At 40.1% G+C, this 22,314-nt stretch overlaps 1 protein-coding gene across 1 annotated transcript in view; it reads right to left on the reverse strand.

The window, feature by feature from the left end:
* LOC150087615 (complement factor B-like) overlaps positions 1 to 22,314 on the reverse strand; it is a 286,583-nt gene that overhangs the window by 18,966 nt on the left and 245,303 nt on the right. Inside the window, exon 16 of the mRNA XM_090369826.1 lies at positions 7,488 to 7,712. Within this exon, the coding sequence (XP_090225952.1) occupies positions 7,488 to 7,712 (225 nt within the window). The remainder of the gene's footprint in view (positions 1 to 7,487; positions 7,713 to 22,314) is intronic.

Genomic DNA, 22,314 nt, shown 5'->3' on the forward strand with positions numbered 1-22,314 from the left:
GACACGACACCTGGCGCTTGATTGACCAAGGTTTCATTGGAGTCACCTGCTGAAGAAATGTGTGGAAAATTCATGAGTGCTAAAACATTGGATAGATAATGTGGTAGTTTCCCCTTGCTCTCCACATTGCAGTAGCAGAATCAAAGTCTTGAGTGTGCCAAGGGTGCTTCTGCAATTGCAAGTTCACCCTGAAACCAAGCCCATTTTCTGCCTTCAGGTGATGATAATATGGTTGGTTGTGCTTTGATTAAGGTGGCAGCACAGGCTCGCCACTGTCCCAGCACTGTCGTAGAGTTTGTGTGGCATTTTGTAGGGACAACTTACCAGGTTTGTCCCACCAGGCTCTGATGGTAGCTGGTGCTGCTTGTCCAGGGCCACCAAAGTAGCTAGTCTCCATATCTAAAGCCATCCCACTATCTGCAACCTGGGGATCCATCCAGTGGCATGCAGCTCTGCCCGAGCATTATGGCCATGTTGCTCTTGCGCCGTAAAACCCACACTCAAAACAAGCAGCTCTGCCACTGGGAATTAACCCAGAACCAGAAGTTCTTTCTGAAATCCAATAATGTCTTTGCAACAAAACACATACTTTCCTCTTTAGCAAAATATTTCAAAAACCTTTTCGTGTCTTTTTCAAAACACTGAAATCTTTGTTCCTGCTGTGAGTATATTCCACTGCTCTAATCTAGAACCTAACAGTTCAGCTTGTTCTTTCGGTAAATTTAAGTCTCAAACCAAATCATTAAACTCATGTTGTTTGATTAAATGTACTTCACTACCTGAGAACTTATTGGCTGATAGTCGACATCTTGTGAAGTGGAGGCTTCCGGGAATCCTCAACTTGAACTTAATCACTATTATCTTCCCCACTACTATTATCCCAAATTTTGGGGGGAACTGGTACTGAAAAATCATCACTGTGTGGAAGATATATTTGGATATATTATAGTGGGTTTGTTTTTTTTTAGACATACCAGATATATTTTTCATACAGAAGTAGCAATCATTAATGTGGTTAGATGGTACTTGCCAACCCATAGGGACTGCAAAAGGTAATGCTTTGAGTTTGCCATGTAACCACTTCCTAAGTTTGTCATACAGGTAATACAACAATACTACATTACAATCAATACAAATCTTGGGCACCTCACAATGCCCAAGATTTGTATTGATCACCAATTTTACATCCGAAATAAAAGGAATATGAAAGTTTTGCAATGTCATATATATTTTTCCTTTGAATCTTTGGGGTAAACTGTCCACAAACATAACAAAAATTGTCTGGATGATTAATACACTTCCTATGGGTCTGGCTATTCATTGTAGCACTAAATTAATTTCTGAAAACGTAAATTCAGTTTTGAACACTACAATATAAAAACAACACAAATTCGATTTTTATCACTACACAGTACATAGACTTGGCAATTTACTAGTTCTACTCATGTGAAAACACTGAAAGGAAAAATATTTTGTGAATCGGCAGGTAGAATCAGAAATTATTTTCCTGCTACCGCAAGAGTTGTGGGCCACACCCTCCTACTCTCAAGGGGCTGTTTATGTTTGGAGGATAGATTTACAACTTGAGAACGTGTCATGATCAGTTAATACTTGGAAAACAGTAGTAGTAGTAGTAGTGGCATGTGATGCAAGAAAGCAAATGTATGAGCTTATGCAGCATCAGCCAAAAAAAAAAAAAAAAAAAAATCACACCATTCCCTCCAAATGCCTGTCCAGTTCCTCCTTAAATTTATTCAACCTATCAACTTCCACAACGACAGATGGAAGTTTGTTCCAGCAATTAACCACCCGCTGGCTAAGGGCAAATTTCCGCACATCTATTCTACATCTGTCTTTTCTTAATTTGAATTTATGCCCCCTTAGGTTCGTAATCTGAACAAGTGGAAGGATCCCATCAGAATTCAGCATGCTCAACCCATTCAAGGCCTTATATACCTCAATTAGATCACCGTGCAGGTGCCTAGTCTCCAGCCACTGCAATTTACAGAACTTAAGCCTCTCTTGGTAAGAGGATCCCTTCATTCCCCTCACCAATCTTGTTGCCCTTCTCTGTACACGCTCAAGTAAATCTACATCCTTCCTAAAATGAGGCCTCCAGACTACGCAGTACTCAAGGCATGGCCTGACCATTGCCTTATACAGAGGGATAATCACCTCCTTTTCCCTGCTAGCAAAATTCCTATATATCATTGACAAAACCCCATGACCTGCCCTGGCAGCCTGTCTACATTGCTCAGAGAACTTCATATCTGACTGCACAATTACTCCCAGGTCTTTTTCATTTTCTACCACCTTAAGTGTAGTGCCACACAGTTGGTACGTTTCTCTGGGGTTACTTCTACCCATATGCAGTACTTTGCATTTGTCAAGGTTAAACTTCAGTTGCCACTTCTTAGCCCATCTGCCCAAATTATCTAGATCCTGTTGCAGTAGCACACTGCCATTACTGTCATTAACAACCCTGCCAACCTTTGTATCATCTGCAAACTTCGACATTAAGCCTGATATACCTTCATCAATATCATTGATAAATATACAAAACAACAGTGGACCTAACACCGAACCCTGTGGGACTCCACTAATAACATTAGTCCAAGAGGAGCAGCACCCATTGATTACCACCCTCTGCCTTCTCCCACTTAACCATCCTTTTATCCATTGTAGCAACTTACCCTTAATACCATTCTGCTCCAATTTGTACAATAGTCTTCCATGCGCAACAGTGTCAAAAGCTTTCCTGAAATCCAAATATATGATATCAAAATTATTTTTTGCATCCAGTTCCTTTGTAACCACATCATAATATCCTATCAAATTTGTCAGACAAGACTTTCCCTTAACAAACCCATGCTGTGTCTGAATTATTGCTGCAGTCTTGTCTAGATGATCCTGCAATGCATCTTTAACCAGCGACTCCATTATTTTACCCGGAACAGAAGTTAAACTAACTGGTCTGTAATTACTCATGTGACCCTTCGATCCCCCTTTGTGAATTGGGGATACATTTGCACATCTCCAGTCCGTGGGAACCTCCCCTGAGTCCAAGGATGCTCTCATAATTATGGCTAAGGGTTTGCTTAGTTGCTTTGCCGCCTCCTTTAATATAACTGGATAGATCCCATCCACCTCAGTTGCTTTTCTTACGTTTAACTTCAACAATTTCTCTTCCACTTTGCTCTCAGTTATTACAACATCATTAAGCACCCTGCTACAATTTGATAACCTTCTGCCATTTTCAAACCTTAATAACTCCTCATGTGTGAATGTAGATGCAAAATACTCATTCAGTTTGTTTGCTATCTGAGCAGGATCATCAACAGTCGAACCATCGATGTCAAGTGGACCAATCAGATTCATCCCCCTCCTTTTAGAGTTTATATAAGTAAAGAAATCCTTGCTGTTTTTCTTAGCATCTTTTGCCAAGGATTTCTCGTAATCTGCCATCGCCTGCCGAACCTCCTTTGTGACCTGATTACATATTACCTTATATCTGCCATAGGCTACTGAGTCGCTTGATAATTTATATGCATCCCATGCATTTTTCTTCTCTGTCACGAGTCTCATGAGTTCATTTGACAACCATTTAGGCCTAAACCTTGAACAATATTTCTTAATAGGTATGAAACTTTTAGTAGCCTCCACGATTAATTTCTTGAATGTTTCCCACTTAGAATTTACTGTTGGTAACATCGTCAGTTGATCCCACTGTACAGAATTTAAAAACTGTCGGAGACCACTGTACTCGCCTTTACGGAAGCAAAAACCCTTTCCTTTACCCCTGATGGTAATTAAATCTTTAAGTAAATCCCACGTCAGTACACTGTGATCACTGCCACCTAGTGGTTCTTTTATCTGCAAATTTCTAATACATGAATGATCACTGCTGATAACCAGATCAAGAGTATTACTTTCTCTGGTTGCCTCTCGAACATGCTGCTCCAGAAAACAATCATCCAATAAATCCACAAAAGTCTGACTAGTGTGTGAGTGCCCAACCCACAAGTTCCAGTCAATATCTGGGAAGTTAAAATCCCCCATTATAAGACATTCCGATTTACTAGCCCAGTCTATTTCTCTGTACAATTGTTCATTGTACTCATTCGAGTGATTAGGCCTATAACACACTCCTACTCTTATTTTTGCTTTCGCAGTGCTTATGTCACACCAAACTGACTCAACAGTGCACTGTTCATCTATATCAACTGGATGCACTTCTTTTGATTTTATGTTTTTCTTTATTAACAGCATAACACCTCCTCCCTTCCTATCCTGTCTATCCTTTCTGTACACATTGTACTCCCCAAATTCCAGTTCGGCATTCCTTATATCTGTGTGACACCACGTCTCTGATATCCCAACAATATCCGCCTTTGATGTCTTGACCAACACTTCAAATTCATCAAATTTATTTACTATACTTCTAGCATTGGTATACATGCAAGTATACATGCACCTATTCCTATTACCAGCCACTCTAACACATCCCATATACCCACCTGTTTCACGATGACTGACATCTGTCCCTGAAACCCCCCACCATCCCTCGCTCCAGGTCACTACTTATTCTAATAGAAGTTGTGCAAGAATCACCTTCACCTCTGCCTACGGCTACTGTTAAACTATTAGTCCTTGTATCGCCCCAAGCTAGCAGTTTTCCGACCCACCTAACACTGCCTCGATAGCATCAGCAAATATTCTTGCACCCTTTCTATTTAAGTGTATCCCATCCCTGTAGAAGCAGTCTCTCCTGTTAACAAGTACAGTCCAGGTTGAAAAAAATTCTACCCCTTGAGCCTTGCACAATCTTTCCAGGGCCGAATTTATCGACAAGGCTCTCATCATATACTCCCTCCTATCGTGTCTGGGCAGAATTGCAGACACTTTCAAATTCAACCCTAATTCACAGCGTTTTTTCATCAATGACCTGTACTTGTTAAGTAATTCTGCCGATCTCCTACTCTTAATATCATTAGTGCCAACGTGTACAACTATATCACCTTTTGTGCCCTTAAAAGATGATATCTGCTCTACAACATCATCAACCTTTGCCCCTGGCAGACATACCCTGGTCCTGTTCCATCTATCCTTTCTACAAAGGATGTTTCCCGTTTCCCTGACAATAGAGTCACCAACAACTACTAGTTCCTTTGGGACCAGCGCAGTCTGCCTTGGGGGTTGCCGCTGTGTTGCGTGATGACCAAGTGCAAGCTCTGGCATTGATGTGGGCAGCTGAGAGCGTGATGGGCCCCTCAATTTAGATCTTTCGAGGGCATCCACCCTGTCCTTCAAACTCTCATATAGGCCCATAACAACGCTGAGTTGTCGCCTAATTTCCTTACACTCCTTACATCGTGCACACACAAAGACATCCCCCATGGCAATATCATGTTCCGTTCCAGAATAGTTCGGCAAACATTTCACAAGTTGCACATTTTTTTAGGCTGTGATGGGTTGGAGAATCGCCCCCTCTCAGTTCTTCCATGAGTCACAGCACTCCTGCCACTTTGTGCCCGTTGCTTTGCTGCTCTAGTTTGGGGCATGATATTTTAAATTAATAAGATCAATAAATTAAATTAAATTAAATGCCAATACTACGCTATCTAATAGAAACAGTGAAGCGTATTACTGTTTCTATAATTATACGTTAGAGCTACCTAACTACCTCAATTAAAAATTTGAATTCCCGATCACTATATACAAAACAATGCCTGCAATATTCGAATGATATAACGGTTTTATAAAGTATTACGTATATCTACAAAAACTATTTATACAAATAAAAATAAAAATAACCAGCGTAATTAGAACTATAAGACAACGTATTAAGTGCAATATAAAATAACAATTATGTAAATAGTAAGCAAAAACTTATTGTTTTTTTCGGAGCCTGTAACTCGCAGCTGTATTTTCTAAAGAGAGTCAAACCTTGGCACAGTCTACAAAAATCCTCACCAAGAACACTAACTATGCTCTCTTCAAATTGTAAATTGTTGCATCAGAATTTGAAACTAAGAACCACAGGTAGAAGTCTGATTATGTTTATCACAAGAAAACCGAGGCCAGAATTGACTGCTAAAATTAAGAGAATTAGCTTATATCTGTTAAAATAAATCAGTATGTCATACATTACTGGCTAGATTATGCGAAACTGGCATATTTTGGTAAAACTTATTAAATATAGTATTTAATAACTGTGACATTATGTGAAACTTTCATGGCGATTTTTGAACTCTACGCATAAAAATTGGTTAAAAACAGCATTTAAGTTCTTGGAGATAAAAATCAGGTTGGCTAGTGTTATTGTAAACTATTGCACAATTGCTTGCTTGTTTTGCATTTGCTTTTGCCCCATCCTTTCACATACTTAACTGATCATCCATGGTCCTGGTCCCTGAAGGCCACAATCATCCTTCAACTATGGGAGTCTGTGATTCAAACCTTTGAGGAAAGTTTCATTGTTTCTCCCAACTTTTTATTTTTGGATAAATAATTTTAATGTTAAGTTCTCTGCAACCTTGAACTAATTTATCGGAGATTCTTGAAGAATTTGCAAGTTAGTGTTTAATGACATAACGTAACATCTACATATAATAATGACAATTTTTGCAATCTTATACTCTCTTCAAGGTTTTGAATGATAAGCTGCTAAGGTTCAAGGCTGAACAGGGACCACAACAGTCACTCATCAATTAAATATGTGAATAAATGTGGCAGAGGCAATGGTGCAACAGGTTTCAGTAAAACCAAGGTGCATTAGGGAAGTAAATAACAAGGAAATACTACATTTAAACTGTTTATATAGATAATGTTAGGAGTGTTGTCAATAAAATTTATGAATATGAGTACTGGTTTGGTGTATGGGAAGGACAGAAAGAATATTAGTATTAGTAATGGCCATATGGTGCAAGGAAGCCTAAGGCTTATGCTGTACCAGCCAAAAAAAAAAATCTGAGTCTCCCTCAGAGAGAGAGAGAGAGAGAGAGAGAGAAGTAGAAGTAAATCACCAAGGAAGAAGAAGAAGAATGATGATATTCATCTCAGGACCCTGGGTGTGCCAAGCCCAATTAATGCAGGGCAGACATTATGATTCTCATTAAAAGCTGCCTAAATGCAATAAGAACATATCCTGATTCAGAATAGTTTTTAGAAGAGCTCTCTTTTTCCCAATTTGCGGAAACTCCTTAGATGATATAAAATGTCAGTTCTGAAATCATTACAGTATATCAAACTTAGGGAAAATAACATAGAATAGAAATCCAATTTTATCATTTCATTTTGCATGTTTATGATATTAATCACAAACATTGGAGATCAGTTTTTATGTGAAGTTGATTTATTTTGGAAATGAGACAGTAACTTACATAATAGAATAGAAATCAAAGTAGGTAATCTATCAAGAAAAATATTTTAAATTGGTACTGAATAAAATTTTAAATTAAAAATTGTGTTAATTTTGGAAATCTTACCTAATCCAGTTCCAGCACAGAACATCTGATCAGTAAATACACCTGATTTTCCAACTAAACTTAATTTACATGTAACCCTAGATTGAAGAGGAATCATCAGCTCTTTCAGGTTCTTCACAGTAGTTTTCTTTTTTCTGTCATTAACATTTACTCTTTTATTGTGACCCCAACCAATCACAAAGGCATTCTCTTTTTGCTTATAAAGATCTGTGTTATTGAGTAACTCTGAAAGCAAAATATTATAAAATAAGTATGTAAATCATGAATATTAGAGCTAACTATACCCTGTTTTATCAACATTAAAGTTAAATTAGAATATATTTGTTGATATAATTAGCCTACTTTCAAAAAAAGTTGCATATCTAAGAAAGCATACAATAGATAAGACACTTTTAAAATCATACACTGTATTCACAGTACTTTAAATGGGCTGATACTACCAGTATATAATTCTGGCACTTTTAATTTAGTTTCTTGCATATAAGAAATTTTATAAGAAAAATATACTGCCAGTTATTTTCTGAGAATTACAAATAATTCTTAAAGGCATGGCAGTTCTTCTGTTCCAGTTCAAACATCGTAAGTTAGCAAAATTAAGTGCAGCCAATTAACCATCATCGTCATCAGCCATTTTTGATCCACTGCAGGATGAAGGCCACTCCAGCAACTTTCCAGTTCCTTCTGTTTTGTGCATTGGCCATCCATTTACTACACACAAACTCATGAATTTCATCTGTCCATCTCTGTCATTATCTTCCAGGTTTTCTTCTAGCTCCTCTTCGGTATCATTCTGTAATTTTCTTAGTCCATCTGTCATCATATCTTCAAGCTATGTGTCCTGCCCAAGACCATTTCAGTTCTTTAGTTTTGATAAGAATGTCCTCTGTTTCAGTTTGCTGCCTAATCCATGAGTTTCTCTACTTATCTAACAGTGTGATTCCCAATATAATTCGTTCCATTCTTCACTATGTCGTTCTCAGCTTCTCTTCCATTCTTTTGGTGAGTACCCAAGTTTCACTTCCATAAGTCATGGTAGAGAGTATTCATTGGTTCATTATTTTACGTTTCAGACAAATTGGGATATTGCTCCTCAGTATGTGACTATATTTCCTGAATACTATCCATCCAAAATTTATTCTTCTCTTGGCTTCCAGCCATTTATCATTATATACAGCCAATGACTTGTCCCAGATAAGCATATGACTCCACCTTTTCAATTACTGCTCCTTCAATCATTATATACCTTTCTGTGGTATACTTGTTCATCATAACTTTTGTTTTAGCCATATTCATCTTTAGTCCAAAATCCTTACTGACTAAGATTTCCCTCTAATTCTTTAGGATCGTGGCTTATGATCAAAATGTCATCTGCAAATCATAAATGGTTTAGGTACTCTCCATTCACAACTGACTCCTTTCTGCGACCAGTCTAATCTTCTGAAAGCTTCCCAAAGAGCAGCTGTAAACAACTTTGAAGATATAGTGTCTCCTTGTCGAACTCCTTTCTCTATTTTAAATTTCCTACTGTCTTTGTCTAGTCTAACCCCAGGAGCTCACATCCGGTGAGTATGGGCTTGGCACATCCAGGGTCCTAAGCTGGATATCATCATCATCATTCTCTTTCTTGGTGATTCCTTCTACTTCTCTCTCTTTCTCAGGGCAAATCAGGCTGGTGCAGCATAAGCCTCAGGCTTCCTTGCACCATATGGCTAATAATAATAATAATAATCAGAGAAAATATCATCAGAGACTCAGAAGCCTGCTGAAATCAAAATTGAACAGAGGGAACACAGTTAAAGCCATAAACACCTATGCAGCTCCAGTACTAACATACACATTCGGGGTCATAGATTGGACTAACAGCAAGCTAGAAGATATCATGCAAAAGACAAGGACAATGATGACGAAGAGTCGCCAACACCACCCGAAGTCAGCGGTGGAGAGATTAACAATATCTCGGAAAGAGGGAGGAAGGGGCTTGTTAGACCTGATAGAGCAGGAGTAGCCAACAAGTCGATTGCGATCTACCTGTCGATCGCGGATTTAATTTCAGTCGATCACGAATTTTAATTATACAGTCATCCCTTGATTTGTGCAATGTAATTTTTGAGATGGTAGATCACGACACATTTTGAAGGGAAAAAAGTAGATCACATCACAAATTAAGTAGGCCACTCCTGTGATAGAGCAACAGAAAACAGCGATAGTTAACCTGAAGGATTACTTTGAGAACAACACAGCACCACTCCACCAGTCCATTAGGAAGATAGATAAGTGGTATACCCCACTCAACCTAAGCGAGGAACCCCCCCTCCTGCCCAGATGGAACAAGAAACAAAGTTAGAAAGATGGGTAAGGAATAAGTAAAGGATGGGTAAGTGTCTCCATGGCAGACACTACAATGACCTCCATCAAGATCACATCGATAACTCTGCTTCCAATGCATGGCTCACAAGCAGAATGCTCTTCCCCGAGACTGAAGGATTCATGCTCACCATCCAAGACAAGGTAATCAACACTAGAAACTATAGAAAATACATTGCAAAAGGAACCCGGAATATCATCATCATTCTCTTTCTTGGTAATTCCTTCTACTTCTCTCTCTTTTTCAGGGCAACTCAGGCTGGTGCAGCATAAGCCTCAGGCTTCCTTGCACCATATAGCTAATAACAACCATATGCCTCGTTTCTTTTCCATTAATCCTGGTAGCCATAGCAGCTACCTGGATTAATGGAAAAGAAATGAGAAACAAGCAACAGAAGAACCAAAAACAGAAGGAACCGCAAGCTTGGGAAAGAAGACTTCAGCAGAAGATAGAAGAATTAACAGTCGAGATAGGTCAGTTGACCCAGTACCAACAGGATAACAGAAGTAAGAAATTGATTGGAACGGTCAAGAGCATCCTGAAGAGAGACAGCGTCCACAATAAACATGAGAACAGAAATCAGAGAATAGGAGAATACTAAGACACACTGAAGCAGAACCACCTTGCACTCAGCAAAAGACTACACCGATACAAAGAGAACTCCCAGAGGAAAATAAACAACTGAATCTGCGATGAGGACCAAAGAGCTTTCTACAGGAAAATTGGTGATGAGAAAGCAGGAAACGGACCACCCAAGAAGAAGACGATCGAGGAGTTCTGGGGAAATATGTGGAGCAGTGAAGTAAGACATAACAGCAGAGCACCCTGGATATAAGTAGAATGGAAGAAAACCAAGGATATACAAGGGATGAGAGAGTGGGAGATTCGAGAAGAAGAAGTAAAACAGTCGATCAGGAACACCCACAACTGGCGAACCCCAGGAACTGATAACATCCACAACTACTGGTACAAGAAACTCACCTGCACAAACAAGCACCTAGCAGAGCAGTTCACTTGAATGATAAGGCACCCAGAGACAATCCCGAAGTTTCTCACCTAAGGAGTCACATATCTGAAGCCTAAATACGAAGATACAAGAAACCTGGCGAAATACAGGTCAATCACCTGCCTCACAACAATGTACAAGATCCTGACCAGCTGCATAACCAAGAAGATATCAGACCACTTAGAGAGTCAGAACATAATGGCCGAAGAGCAGAAAGGATGCAAGTGGAGGAGCAAAGGATGCAAGGAGCAATTAACAATAGATGCCACAGTTATGGAGCAAATGTACAAGAAGCACTGCAACCTATACACAGCCTACATCGATTACCGCAAGGCCCTCGACTCTGTACCTCATAGCTGGCTAATAGAGACTCTGAAGATTTACAAGGTCAAACCGATAGTGACAAACTTCCTAGGAGCAACAATGGTGAAATGGAGTACCACCATTAAGGTCAAGAACATCACAACCAAGCCAATCCCCATTAGAAGAGGAATCTTTCAGGGAGATGCTCTGAGTCCACTGTGGTTCTGTCCAGAACCCGACCTGCTATCCAGCAGGCTTAACGGCAGCATAGATATAACCTCAAAGAAGGAAGAACCTACACACCCTCACCCACCTGATGTACATGGATGACATCAGGCTTTACATGGCAACTGAGAAACAACTCCAGCAACTACTCCGGATAACCAAAGAATTCAGCAAAGATATCAGGATGGAATTTGGTCTAGACAAATGTAAGATCCATACACTGCACCAGGGATAATTAGTTGGCCGAATCTACCAGCTGCTGACTGGTAGATTCGGCCAACTAAAGAGATCGAAGCGATGATGGAAGAAGAGACCTACAAATACCTAGGGATGATGCAAGCTAAGCAGTTAGAGCACAAGGAAATCAAGAAGTGCCTGACCGAAAAATATCAGCAGAGACTCAGAAGCCTGCTGAAAGCAAAATTGAATGGAGGGAAAACAGTTAAAGCCATAAACACCTATGCAGCTCCAGTACTAACATACACCATTGGGGTCATAGATTGGACTAACACCAAGCTAGAAGATATCATGCAAAAGACAAGGACAATGATGACCAAGAGCTGCCAACACCACCCGAAGTCAGCACTGGAGAGACTAACAATAGCTCGGAAAGAGGGAGGAAGGGCCTGATAGACCAGATAGAGCAATAGAAAGCAGCGATAGTTAATCTGAAGGATTACTTCGAGAACAACACAGCACCACTCCACCAGGCCATAAGGAAGATAGATAAGTAGTATACCCTACTCAACTTAAGCGAGGAACCCCCCCTCCCACCGAGACAGTACAAGAAACGAAGTTAGAAAGATGGGCAAAGTAGACATTCCATGGCAGACACTACAATGACCTCCATCAAGGTCACATTGATAACATTGCTTCCAATGCATGGCTCACAAGAGGGACGCTTTTCCCAGAGACTGAAGGATTCATGCTGGCCATCCAACACCAGGTAATCAACACCAGAAACTACAGAAAATACATCGCAAAGGAGCCCGGAATGTCAGATGACATTCCGGGCTTCAAAACAGAAAAACCAAGTGCAAACTATTCTGGTTAAAAAGGACATTGTTTTATTAGGAGACTTGATTGTCAGGGAAACGGGGAATATTTTTTTGTAATAAGGATAGGTGGAGTTATTTTTCTTGTTATTTGGTTTTTAGGAGCATTAGCAATAAGGCCATATTGCTCCGGGCATATGCGGTGGTCATTCCCTGATCTTTCCGCATCCTCCGTATTTGGTGGCTCATTGGCTCGAACCCCGGTCTAATCAAGAAGCATGTGCTACGCACTGCTGCTCCTGCCCACCTGGCTATGGAGGCGCCACCGATAGGTGGAGTAGAACTGGGGTATGTCTGCCAGGAGCAACTATTAATGATGTCACTAACAGATTGTCAGATTTTAAGGGGGATAAAGACAATATTATTATTCATGTGGGGATTAATGACATTAAACGTACATGATCTGACGTTTTGTTGGAAAAATACAGGACCATGCTGAGGAAATGTCGCAAGCTAAGCTACAGTGTCTATGTCTCTGCAATTCTGCCCAGACACGATAGGACGGATTATATGTTAAAAGCCTTGTGGATTAACTCAAGACTTGAAGGACTCTGCAAGGGGGGAAATTTCTATCAGCATGGCCCACACTTGTAGGTAGAAGGAATTTGTTTTGTAGAGACGGATACACTTAAACAAAGGTGGTGCAATAGTTTTTTCCAGTATTATTGAGGATACCTTAAAGGTTCACCTGAACTGCTAGTTAGGGGGGGGATTGTGGGTAATACTGACATGTGTTTATCTGATAATATTGGTCAAAGTAACTCTTGCACATACCTCAAGAGTTCTTATCTGTTACCCAACTGGACATATTATATAGATGTTCTGGGGGCAGAAACGTTTCAAGTGAGTGGGTAGCTAGGCTAATGCCAGGGAAGAGGGCCTAAAAAACTTCAAGGGTTGTGTTAGGGTAGTTAAACATACAAGAACAGTAAGTCTTAATTGTTTATATAGTAATGTTAGAAGTGCCATTAATAAAATGAGCGAATTCGAATTGCTGGTTAAAACAAGTAACGCGGACATAATAGGGCTTACGGAGACGTGGTGCCACCTGAAAATTGGGGATGATGAGTTTCAGTACGGCTTGTATAATGTATTTAGGAAGGATAGGGTAGACAGAAGGGGGGGTGGGATAATGCTTCTTATCAGAAGCAGCCTGAGTGCGATGATAGCTTTCCCGGATTCAGACGTTATACGTGCTAGTATAGAATCTGTATGGTGTGAGGTTGTTGGAAACAAAGGTATAATGCGAGTAGGAGTAATCTACAGACCAGGTTATTGTGAAGATTATGACGAAAGCCTCTACATGCAAATGGAATGGGCAAGTAAGTGTCAAAGTCTTATTATGGGTGATTTCAATTTGCCTCTAATTGATTGGAGTAAATGGGAACAAAAGTCGACATGGGGAACAAAATTTTTAAATCAACTAGATGACTGTTATTTGTATCAACATGTCAGGGAAAGTGCTAGAGAAAAGAATATCCTAGACCTCATTATCTCCAATGAATCACATGACATAACAGGGCTGACAGTAGAGGAACCAGTAGCAGGAAGTGAACATGGAGCTCTATGGTGGAGGATGAAGAGAGAGAGAGGTAGCAGTAGTAAAAGGCAAAGGAATGGGTTATAATTTCAGAAAAGGAAATTACGATGCCTTAAGGTACTACATGGCCTCTATTAACTGGGCAGATATCGTGCAGAAAATGAATACATTTGAACCGGCGGAATTACTTAACAAGTACAGGTCACTGTTGAAAAAAAGCCGTGAATTAGGGTTGAATTTGAAAGTGTCTGCAATTCTGCCCAGACACGATAGGAGGGAGTATATGATGAGAGCCCTATCGATCAATTCGGCCCTGGAAAGACAGTGCAAGGTTCAAGGGGTAGAATTTTTTTCAGCCTGGTCTGTACTTGTTAACAGGAGAGACTGCTTCTACAGGGATGGGATACACTTAAATAGAAAGGGTGCAAGAATGTTTGCTGATGCTATCGAGGCAGTGTTAGGTGGGTTGGAAAACTGCTAGATTGGGGGGGATACAAGGACTAATAGATTAACAGTAGCCACTGGCAGAGGTGAAAGTGATTCTTGCACTGCTTCTATTGGAATGAGCCACAGCCTGGAAAATAAGATGCAGGATATTTCAGAGACTGCTGGGAATCATTGGGGTACAAGTAAACTCATGGGTTGTGTTAGGGCAGCTAAGAAAAAGAACAGGTGAATGTATACTTGCGTGTACACCAATGCTAGGAGTTTAGTAAACAAATTTGATGAATTTGAGGTATTGCTCAAAACATCAAAGGCAGATATTCTGGGTTTCAGAGACGTGGTGTCACACAGATATAAGGAATGCAGAACTGGAATTTGGGGAGTACAATGTCTACAGAAGGGATAGACAGGATAGGAAGGGAGGAGGGGTTATGCTATTAGTTAAGAAATACATAAAATCCAAGGAAGTGAAGCCATTCGACATTGCTGGACAGTGCAGTGTTGAGTCAGTTTGGTGTGACATAAGCATTGGGAGATCAAAATTGAGAGTAGGAGTGTGCCATAAGCCTAATGACTCTGATGAGTATAATAAGAAATTGTACAGGGAAATAGAGTGGGCCAGTAAATCAGAGAGTCTTATAATGGGGGATTTTTATTTCCCAGATATTGACTGGAATTTGGGGGCTGGTCACTCACACACTAGCAAGGCTTTTGTGGATTTATTGGATGATTGTTTTCTACATCAGCATGTTCGGGAGGCAACTAGAGGGAGTAATACTCTTGATTTGATTATCAGCAGTGATTCTTCATGCATTAAGAATCTGCAGGTAAATGAACCACTAGGTGGCAGTGATCAGAGTGTGCTGAAGTGGGATTTACTGAAGGAGGTAACTACCATTAGGGGTAAAGGGAAGGGTTATTGCTTTCGTAAAGGCGACCACGATGGACTGAGACAGTATTTAAATTCTATACAGTGGGACCAACTGATGATGTTACCAACAGCAAATTCAAAATGGGAAGCATTCAAAGAACTTATCTTGGAAGCTACTAGGCTTTACATACCAACTAAGAAATATTGTTCAAGGTTTAGGCCTAAGTGGATGTCAGATGAACATATGTCAGATGAACATAATGAGACATATGGCAGAGAAGAAAAATGCATAGGATACATACAAATTAACACGTGACACAGAAGCCTATGATAGATACAAGTTGATCTGTAACCAAGTTACAAAGGAGGTTAGGCAGGCGAAGGCAGATTACGAGAAATCTTTGGCAATGGATGCAAAGAAAAAGAGCAAAGAGTTCTTTACTTATGTAAACTCTAGAAGGAAGGGGACAAATCAGATGAGTCCACTTGATATCGATCGTTCGACTGTTGATGATCCTGCTCAGGTAGCTAACAAACTAAATGAATATTTTGCATTGACATTCACACATGAGGAGTTATTCAGCCAGGGGAATGCCAGAGGTATATTCAACTCTGCTGTAAGCTATAGAATCTTGTAATAACTGAGAGTAAAGTGGAGGAGAAATTATTGAAGAGAAATACAAGAAAGACACCTGGGGTGGATGGGATCTATCCAGTTATATTAAAGGAGGCAGCAAAGGAAGTAAGCAAACCCTTAGCCATAACTATGAGAGCATCCTTAGAGTGAGGGGAAGTACCCATGGACTGGAGATGTGCAAATGTGACCCCAATTCACGAAGGAGGATCAAAAGGCGACAAAAGTAATTATAGACCTGTTAGTTTAACTTCTATTCCCGGAAAATTAATGGAGGCACTGGTTAAAGAAGTACTGCAGGATCATCTAGACAAGACTTCAGTTATAGCTCAGACACAGCATGGTTTTGTTAAGGGGAAGTCTTGCCTGACCAATTTGATTGGATACTATGATGCAGTCACAAAAGAACTGAATGCAGGGAATAACATTGATATTATATACTTGGATCTTAGAAAGGCTTTTGATACTGTTGCACATGGAAGACTGCTGTACAAATTGGAGCAGTGTGGCATTGGAGGCAAATTGCTGCTATGGATAAAGGGGTGGTTGAGGGGGAGCAGACAGAGAGTGGTAATCAATGGACACTGCTCATTGTGGACTAATGTTATTAGTGGAGTCCCTCAGGGTTCAGTATTGGGTCCATTATTGTTTTCTGTATTTATAAATGATATTGATGATGGTATATCAAACTTAATGTCCAAGTTTGCAGACGATACGAAGGTTGGCAGGGTTGTCAAGGGCACTACTGACACTATGCTACTGCAACAGGATCTGGAAAGTTGAGCAGATGGGCTGAGAGGTGGCAAATGAAGTTTAACATTGACAAATGTAAAAGTACTACATATGGGAAACAGCAACTCCAGAGCAACGTATCAACTCTGTGGTACTACACTGACAGTGGTAGAGAATGAAAGGGATCTGGGTGTGGTTGTGCAGGCAGATATGAAGTTTTCTGAGCAGTGCAGACGGGCTGCAAGAGTAGCTCATGGTGTATTGTCGATGATATATAGGAATTTTTCTAGCAGGGATAAGGAGGTGATTATTCCCTTGTATAAGGCATTGGTCAGGCCACACCTAGAGTACTGTATACAGGTCTGGAGGCCTCATTTCAAGAAGGATGTAGGGATGCTGGAACGAGTAAAGCGAAGTGCAACAAGATTGGTGAATGGAACAAAGGGGTGCTCTTACGAAGAAAGGCTTAAGTTTTGCAAATTACAGTGTCTGGAGAATAGGCACCAGCGAGGTGATCTGATTGATATATAAAGCCTTGTATAAAGCCTTGAACGGTTTGAGCACGCTCAATGCTGATGGGATTCTTCCTCTTGCTCAGAATAATCACCTGAGAGGGCATAAATATAAATTGAGGAAAGGCAGATGTAGGATAGACGTGAGGAAATTTGCCTTTAGCCAGCGGGTGGTTGGTTGGTGGAACAGACTTCCATTCCTTGTCATGGAAGTTGATAGCCTAAATAAGTTTAAGGCTCAGCTGGACAGGTATTTCGAACGAACAGAGGGGTGAAGTGGAAGTGATTATTTTTTTATTTATTTATTTATTTATTTTTTTATTTTTTTTATTTTATTTTATTTTTTGGCTGATGCTGTATAAGCTTGCTTTCTTGCATCAAATGTCTCTACTAATGCTAATGCTAACTTTGGTATGCTTTTAAAACATTAATCACAGATGCCTTGAATGCATATTTACTATTAAAAAAATACTCCATGAGGAGGATTCCAAGTTGGATGAATAGTGAAGTTGCCACATTACTGGCGCAGAAAAAGGTGGCATGGAAAGGTTATAGAGCAATAAAAAGCACTGAAGTCTATAACAGATACAAGATGATCTGTAATAGAGCCACAGAAAAGGTTCAACAGACAAAGGCAGTTTATGAGAAATCACTAGCAAACAGAGCAAAGAGGGGGGGATAAGGATTTTCTTTACATATATAAATGATAAGAAGAACAGGACAAACCAGATCGGACCTTTATGCAAGGGAAAGGGGATAGTATTAAATACACCAGCTGCAGCTGCCTATGAACTCAACAGTTATTTTGCATCGATATTTACAAATGAAAAACCTTTTGTGGCAATGGGAAATTCTGGGAGCGAAGTTAAAAAATATGTAATTAATGATATTGAAATTCCGCAAGATTGTTTAATGAAAAAACGTTTGAGCCTACAGGCCAGGAAGGCTCCTGGAGTTGATAGAATATACCCTATAATCTTAAGGGAGGCAGCAAGTGGATGCATTGAACAATTGAGGCTAATTATGCTAGCATCACTAGACTCTGGGGAGATTCCCTTGGATTGGAAAAGTGCCAATGTATCTCCCACACATAAGGGTGGCTCTAAGTGTGAAGTGGGAAATTATCTACCTGTCAGTCTGACTTCTGTGGTAGGGAAAATCATGGAGGCAATGATCAAGGTGGAATTCAGGCTCATTTGGATCGAATTGAAATTCTCAAGGAAATTCAGCATGGTTTTATAAAGGGAAAATCATGTTTAACAAATCTGGTTCACTATTTCGAAAGGGTCACTCACGAGCTGGATTTAGGGAATAATTTCAACATTGTTTATTTAGATTTCAGCAAAGCTTTTGACTCAGTCCCACATGAGCGGTTGCTTTATAAGCTGGAACAGTTGGAATCACTGGGAAAATCCTTAGATGGATAGAAGGATGGCTTCAGGGCAGGAGGCAGAGGGTTGTGATAAATGGCTATTCCTCAGATTGGGTTGATGTAAGAAGTGGAGTTCCCCAAGGATCAGTATTAGGACCACTGTTGTTTTTAATTTTCATAAACGACATCGATGAAGGGATAGAGGGTGTGATGTCTAAATTTGCAGGTGATGTTAAAATTGGTAGAGTAGTTAATGATTACTGTCAAGCTGAGCTTCTTGAGAGAGACCTAGATAGACTTCACGAATGGTCAGAAAATTGGCAGCTATGCTTTAATCCAACAAAGTGTAAGGTATTACACCTGGGAAACAGTAATCCCAAAATAACTTATTCACTTGGTGGAGTTCAACTAAACCCAGTACTGGAGGAAAGGGACTTGGGTGTTACGATATGGTCAGACACGAAATTCTCTGATCATTGTAAACAGGTTGCAAGGAAGGCCCATGGTGTCCTATCGATGATCTATCGAACCTTTGCAAGTATAGATAGGAACGTGATAATCCCATTATATAAGGCTTATGTTAGACCACACTTGGAATACTGTGTTCAAGTATGGAGACCGCACCTAAAGAAAGACATTGAGCTTCTTGAAAGGGTGCAAAGACGGGTAACTCGCCTTGTGAGATTGGCAAAAGGGCGTCCTGATGAAGAAAGACTTCGAATATGTGGGTTGCAGAGTTTGGAAACTAGACACCTTAGAGGAGATTTGATTGAGGTGTTTAAGGCTCTGAGAGGTATCAGTAAAATGAATGTGGACGAAATTTTCAAGATTATAAATGATGCTAGAACTAGGGGACATAAATTCAAGTTACGATGGGGGGGGGGGAAATGTTTAGATTGGATTGCAGAAAGTTTTATTTTAGCCAGCAAGTTAAAATTACTGGAATAAGTTGCCTACATGGGTGGTAGAGGCTAACAGTTTGGGGAAATTCAAAGGTCATCTGGATAGCACCTTCGGGTGAGGGAAGCACATAGGATGATAGGTTGAATTTCCTTTTGTTTTATTAATTATTATTACTTATTTATATATAAATATATTTTTTTTTATCATTGTTTTATTCGGATTTTTTGATTTTTTTTTTTTTTTTTTTTTTTGGGTTGGTGCAGCATAAGCCATAGGCTTATGCTACACCAACTGCCAACAATAAGCCATAGGCTTATGCTGCACACTCAGACATGACCAGGTAGCCAGGATAATAAATTAGAAGCTAGCGAGGAAATACCAGTTGACCAAGGAAAGTGTACCATACTACAAGTACGAACTGCAGGCAGTACTAGAGACTCGAACCCACAAGATATACTGGGACCACGCCATAATAACGGATAAGACCATCCCGCACAACAGACTGGACATAACCCTTGAGGGCATAACTATGCACTCATACAGTTAGCAGAATATATCAAATACATTGTATGTTTTGCAAGTAAAATTTATTTAACATTTCTTCTAACCATACATTGCTACACTTATTCCAAGGATTTATTCAACAAACTGTGCTACACTTGTCTGTGATTCTACACGGATATAAGCAGAATGGCAGAATTGGAATTGGGGGAGTACAATGCATATGAAAATGTAGACAGAAAAGGAAGAGGGGTTATACTGTTAGTTAAAAACACATAAAATCTAAGGAAGTGCATCCAATTGATGTTGGTGGACAATGCAAGACCTACCTGATTGACATAGCGGTGCCCAACACGAGCAATGTCCAGAAAACCCATGAGGAAAAAATTAGGAAGTACACGAACCTGAGACATGAGGTCAAGGAGATGTGGCATATGCAAGAAGTATCGACCCACCCGATTATCATGTCAACTACTGGTGGTACCAAAGACTCTATATAGCAGTCTAGCAGCAATAGGTCTTCCAGAGAACACCTACAAGGAACTCCAGAAAGTTGCAATCCTGAACACTTGTAGGATAGTCAGAGATTTCCTCGATCAACAGTATTACCAGACATTACACCACTCTGTGTACTTGGTAGCAGTACCCGTCATGGAGAGGAATCCCCCCAATCAGGGAGAAATAATATAATAATAATAATCAGAGAAAATATCATCAGAGACTCAGAAACCTGCTGAAATCAAAATTGAATGGAGGGAACACAGTTAAAGCCATAAACACCTATGCAGCTTCAATACTAACATACACATTTGGAGTCATAGATTGCAATAACACCGAACTAGAAGATATCATGTGAAAGATAAGGACAACGATGACCAAGAGCCGCCAACACAACTCGAAGTCAGCAGTGGAGAGACTAACAATACCTCGAAAGGAGGGAGGAAGGGGCTTGATAGACCTGATAGAGCAACAGAAAACAGCGGCAGTTACCCTGAAGGATTACTTCGAAAACAACAGAGCACCACTCCAACAGGCCATAAGGAAGACAAATAAGTGGTATATCCCACTCAACCTAAGCAATGAACCCCCTCCCACCGAGATGGTACAAGAAATGAAGTTAGAAAGATGGGCAAAGAAGACACTCCATGGCAGACACTACAATGACCTCCATCAAGATCACATCGATAACTTTGCTTCCAATGCATGGCTCACAAGCATGACGCTCTCCCCCGAGACTGAAGGATTCATGTTTACCGTTCAAGGTAATCAACACTAGAAAGTATAGAAAATACATCAAAAAGGAGCTCAGAATGTCAGATGACACATGTCAATGATGCCACCTGGCCTAAAAAATGATCCAACACATCACCGCGGGATGCAAGATGATCATCCAGACTGAGTACACTCGTAGACATGACCAGGTAACCAGGATAATACATCAGAAACTAGTGAGGAAATACCAGTTAACCAAAGAAAGTGTACCATACTACAAGTACGAATGCCAGGCAGTACTAGAGACCCGAACCCACAAGCTGTACTCGGACCGCGCCATAATAACAGATAATACTGTCCCGCACAACAGATCGGACATAACCCTTGTGGGCAAGATGGAAAAAGCTACCTACCTGATTGACATAGCAGTGCCCAACACTAGCAATGTCCAGGAAAACCCATGAGGAAAAAATTAGGAAGTACACGACCCTGAGACACGAGTTCAAGGAGATGTGGCATATGCAAGACGTATCAACCATCCCGATCATTGTGTCAACTACCGGTATGGTACCAAAAACTCTACATAGCAGCCTAGCAGCAATAGGTCTCCCAGAGAACACCTACAAGGAACTCCAGAAAGTCGCAATCCTGAACACCTGTAGGATAGTCACAGAGTTCCTCGACCAACAGTAATACCAGACATTACAACCATCCTGTGTACTTGGTAGCAGTACTGTCATGGAGCGGAATCCCCCAATCAGGGAGAAATAATATAAGAGCAACAATAATAATAATAATAAAGTAGGAAGCATTCTCATATAGTTTCTTCAAAATCATAATATATGGGGTATCTATACCTTGTCTTTTCAGTGCCTGAAATGTCGCCTTATGCTGTATGGAGTCAAATGCTTTTTCATAATCCACAGATGTCAGGCATAATGGTATTTTATATTTATTTGCTTTCTTCATTAGCTATGATATTACACGAAGGCGATCCATAGTTGAGAATCCTCTCCTAAAGTCAGCTTGCTCTTTCGGTTGATTCTCATCAACTATTTTTTCTAATCTGTTAGTAATGACCCTTGTGAACAACTTGTAGATGTGGGATAACAAGATAGTTAGTCTATAATTTCTAATTCCTGATTTATCTCC

Source organism: Mastigoproctus giganteus, chromosome 3 (genome assembly GCF_048544385.1).
Source record: "Mastigoproctus giganteus isolate SK-2022 chromosome 3, ASM4854438v1, whole genome shotgun sequence".
Taxonomy (NCBI): Eukaryota; Metazoa; Arthropoda; class Arachnida; order Uropygi; family Thelyphonidae; genus Mastigoproctus; species Mastigoproctus giganteus.